The sequence below is a fragment of the Sminthopsis crassicaudata genome, chromosome 1 (genome assembly GCF_048593235.1).
Source record: "Sminthopsis crassicaudata isolate SCR6 chromosome 1, ASM4859323v1, whole genome shotgun sequence".
Classification (NCBI taxonomy): domain Eukaryota; kingdom Metazoa; phylum Chordata; class Mammalia; order Dasyuromorphia; family Dasyuridae; genus Sminthopsis; species Sminthopsis crassicaudata.
Genome location: NC_133617.1, coordinates 403,534,575 through 403,537,372, shown reverse-complemented (window position 1 = coordinate 403,537,372; position 2,798 = coordinate 403,534,575). Strand labels below are relative to the sequence as shown.

Genomic DNA, 2,798 nt, shown 5'->3' with positions numbered 1-2,798 from the left:
AATATTCTGGTTTATTGAGTATTAAATATAATGGTTTCTATGCCACTGAAGGAGTGCATGTGTCATCAAAATGCAACTGTTTTATACACACACACACACACACACACACACACACACACACACACACATATATATATATACATAAATTACATCTCTTAAAAAAATCATTAATTGGGGGGGGGGGCAGAGCCAAGATTGCAGAGAGGATACACGCATCTATCTAAGCTCTTTCTTACCCTCAGACTACTTCTTTTAAGAAAGACCTTGGAATTAGTGCTTGGCTGTTAAAACCCACGAATATTAGGAGTACAACACATTACCAACAGTGTTTAATCTCAAAAATCACCAGAAAAATCTGTTTTTGCTCATGAGCGGGGACAGTTAGACCAAGCACAACATCAAGCAAGTTGGCAGTGAGAGTAGGGAAGGCACCTCACGCTGAGCAGACATGAAGGGGGAAGAGTGTGGTCTCAGCAACAGAAAATTTGCAGGGGAGAACTTTACCCCAATGTGGCTACTTTGTTCTGACAGCAAGCCAGTAGATCAGCAGAGAAGCTATAAATGCAGAGGGTGACGACTATAACCCCAAAATGCTAGAGTCTCTCAGGACCTGACCACACCCACCCAGCACCAGGAAGGACTTATCAGGATCTCAGCAGTGCCACCACTGATCACAGGACAGATCATATGTACATATACTTCAGAATCTCAAACACACAAAGGGGAGCAGAACAAACATTTATTAGGTGTAGAGGGGGGAACTCTGGAGAAATATACTTGAAACAAGTTTTTAACTCAGTGGAATTGATGAGATGATGGTTGTCTAGTTCACATAGATACTTAGTACTTAATATCATGATGTAATGGTTCTCTAGTTTACACATACTCAGTGTGTTGTAATGATGCAATTACAATAAGGTATATAAGGGCTAAGAAGGACTGGAAGAGACATTCTATTTTTGACCAGCCTCATGGTGGCTGTCATGCCTTCTGCACTAAGATCAAGACCAGGCCAGAATAAAGAATCTAGACTCTATTCTTGACCATTATCATGGTGACTATCCTGCTGAGACCAGGGCTTATCTGAAGGACCTCCAGAAAACTAGCTGGAACATTACAATTAGGCTCTTTTTTTTTTTTTTTTTTTTTTTTTTTTTTTTTTTGAGGCAATTGGAGTTAAGCAACTTGCCCAGGGTCACACATATTAGGCTCCTTTTAAGCAGTTATATGCATATTACAAATATTATGTCTTTTGATTAGAGCATACATTTTTTCAGTCCAAAAAGGAGATTCAGTGGATACTGAGTAGAGATAACTGAGTTTCATATTCTCTTATGAAAATTTTTTGTAAATATTAAAAATAAATTTTTTATAAATAAGTTTTATAAATAAAATGTCTTAAAGTTTATGTAGTTGCTGTTGTTTTATTGAGTTATTAGGGCCAAAATATTCAATCACCCCAAAAGATGATGAAAATCAAAATAAACAGGCTACTACATATTACCAATGCTTAAATGCAAAAAAAGTATAAGTAATATTATTTAATATATAAGAGCAGTAAAGAAAACCAAAGTGTTCAATACTAAGATTGAAGTAATAGGTAGACATTCTAACTTATATACTAATATCTTTGTGTCACTTAAAAAATAAGAGTTAGGTCTCAGCTGGATTGGATAGAACAACTGCTGAGAATCCATCAGAAAACATAGACCACTATTGCATAAAGTGGAATACGTGGAGAGAAGGACTGTGATCTTTCTTGTAGAATATGTACCACAATAAGGAATTCAAAGTATCCAAGTAAATTATTGTCCTGTGAAGGACATCTGCCGTATAGAGCCAAGCCAAATCTTTCACAGTTTCTATAAGGACAGACTTCTGCTTAGCACTTTTTTCACTGCAGCATTCACATCCTTGTTCCTCAGACTATAGATGATGGGATTGAGCATTGGAGTAAAAATCCCATAAAACATGGCAATCAGCTTATCTGTGGTCAGTGAGGCTTTAGACTTGGGCTTCATATACATGAACAGAATTGTCCCATAGAAGATGATCACAACAGTCAGGTGGGCCGAGCAGGTAGAAAAGGCTTTGCTTCTTCCCTCAGCAGAACGGATCTTTAAAATGGTGGATAGGATGAAGACATAAGAAACAATGATTAATAGGAGGGGGGTCAAGGTAAGGATTACAGTTGCTACCAGCATGATGAGTTCATTCAGGGAGATGTCAGCACAGGCCAGGTGCATGACAGCCAGTATTTCACAGGTGAAATGGTCAATGATATTTTTCCCACAAAAAGGTAACTGCATAGTAAGAATGGTTTGAAACAAAGAGTTAAGACCACCTATTAGCCAGCACAAAGCTGCCAGGTTCACATAAATGGTTCTGTTCATGACAATGGGATATCTTAGAGGGTTACAGATAGCCACATAGCGGTCATAAGCCATGACAGCCAGCAGGATGCATTCTGTCGTTCCCATGGCAAAGGAAATTGACATCTGGGCTGCACATCCTGAGAAGGACAAGGATTTTCGTGTTGACAGGAAGTTCACCAGCATTTTAGGCACAAATGAAGATGTGTAACAGATATCTAGGAAGGAGAGATTACTGAGGAAGAAGTACATGGGAGTGTGAAGATGGGAATCCAGAATGGTCAGTATGATAATGACACTGTTTCCAAAAAGGATGACCATATATATTGTCATGCATAATACAAAAAAGAAAATCTCGAGTTTTGGATATTTGGAAAGTCCCAGGAGAATGAATTCAGTCAGAACTGTCTTATTGGTCCCTTCCAT

General features: G+C 38.2%; 1 protein-coding gene across 1 annotated transcript; it reads right to left on the bottom strand.

Moving 5' to 3' along the window:
• Nucleotides 1–1,862: 1,862 nt before the first annotated feature.
• Nucleotides 1,863–2,798, bottom strand: LOC141554737 (olfactory receptor 13C2-like). Its single transcript, XM_074286996.1, has one exon. The coding sequence runs from the start codon at nt 2,796–2,798 to the stop codon at nt 1,863–1,865; it is 936 nt and encodes a 311-aa protein (XP_074143097.1).

Bases quoted from the DNA above. Each gene is read 5' to 3' on its own strand.
- LOC141554737 (XM_074286996.1), bottom strand. From the start codon at position 2,798: ATGGAAGGGACCAATAAGACAGTTCTGACTGAATTCATTCTCCTGGGA.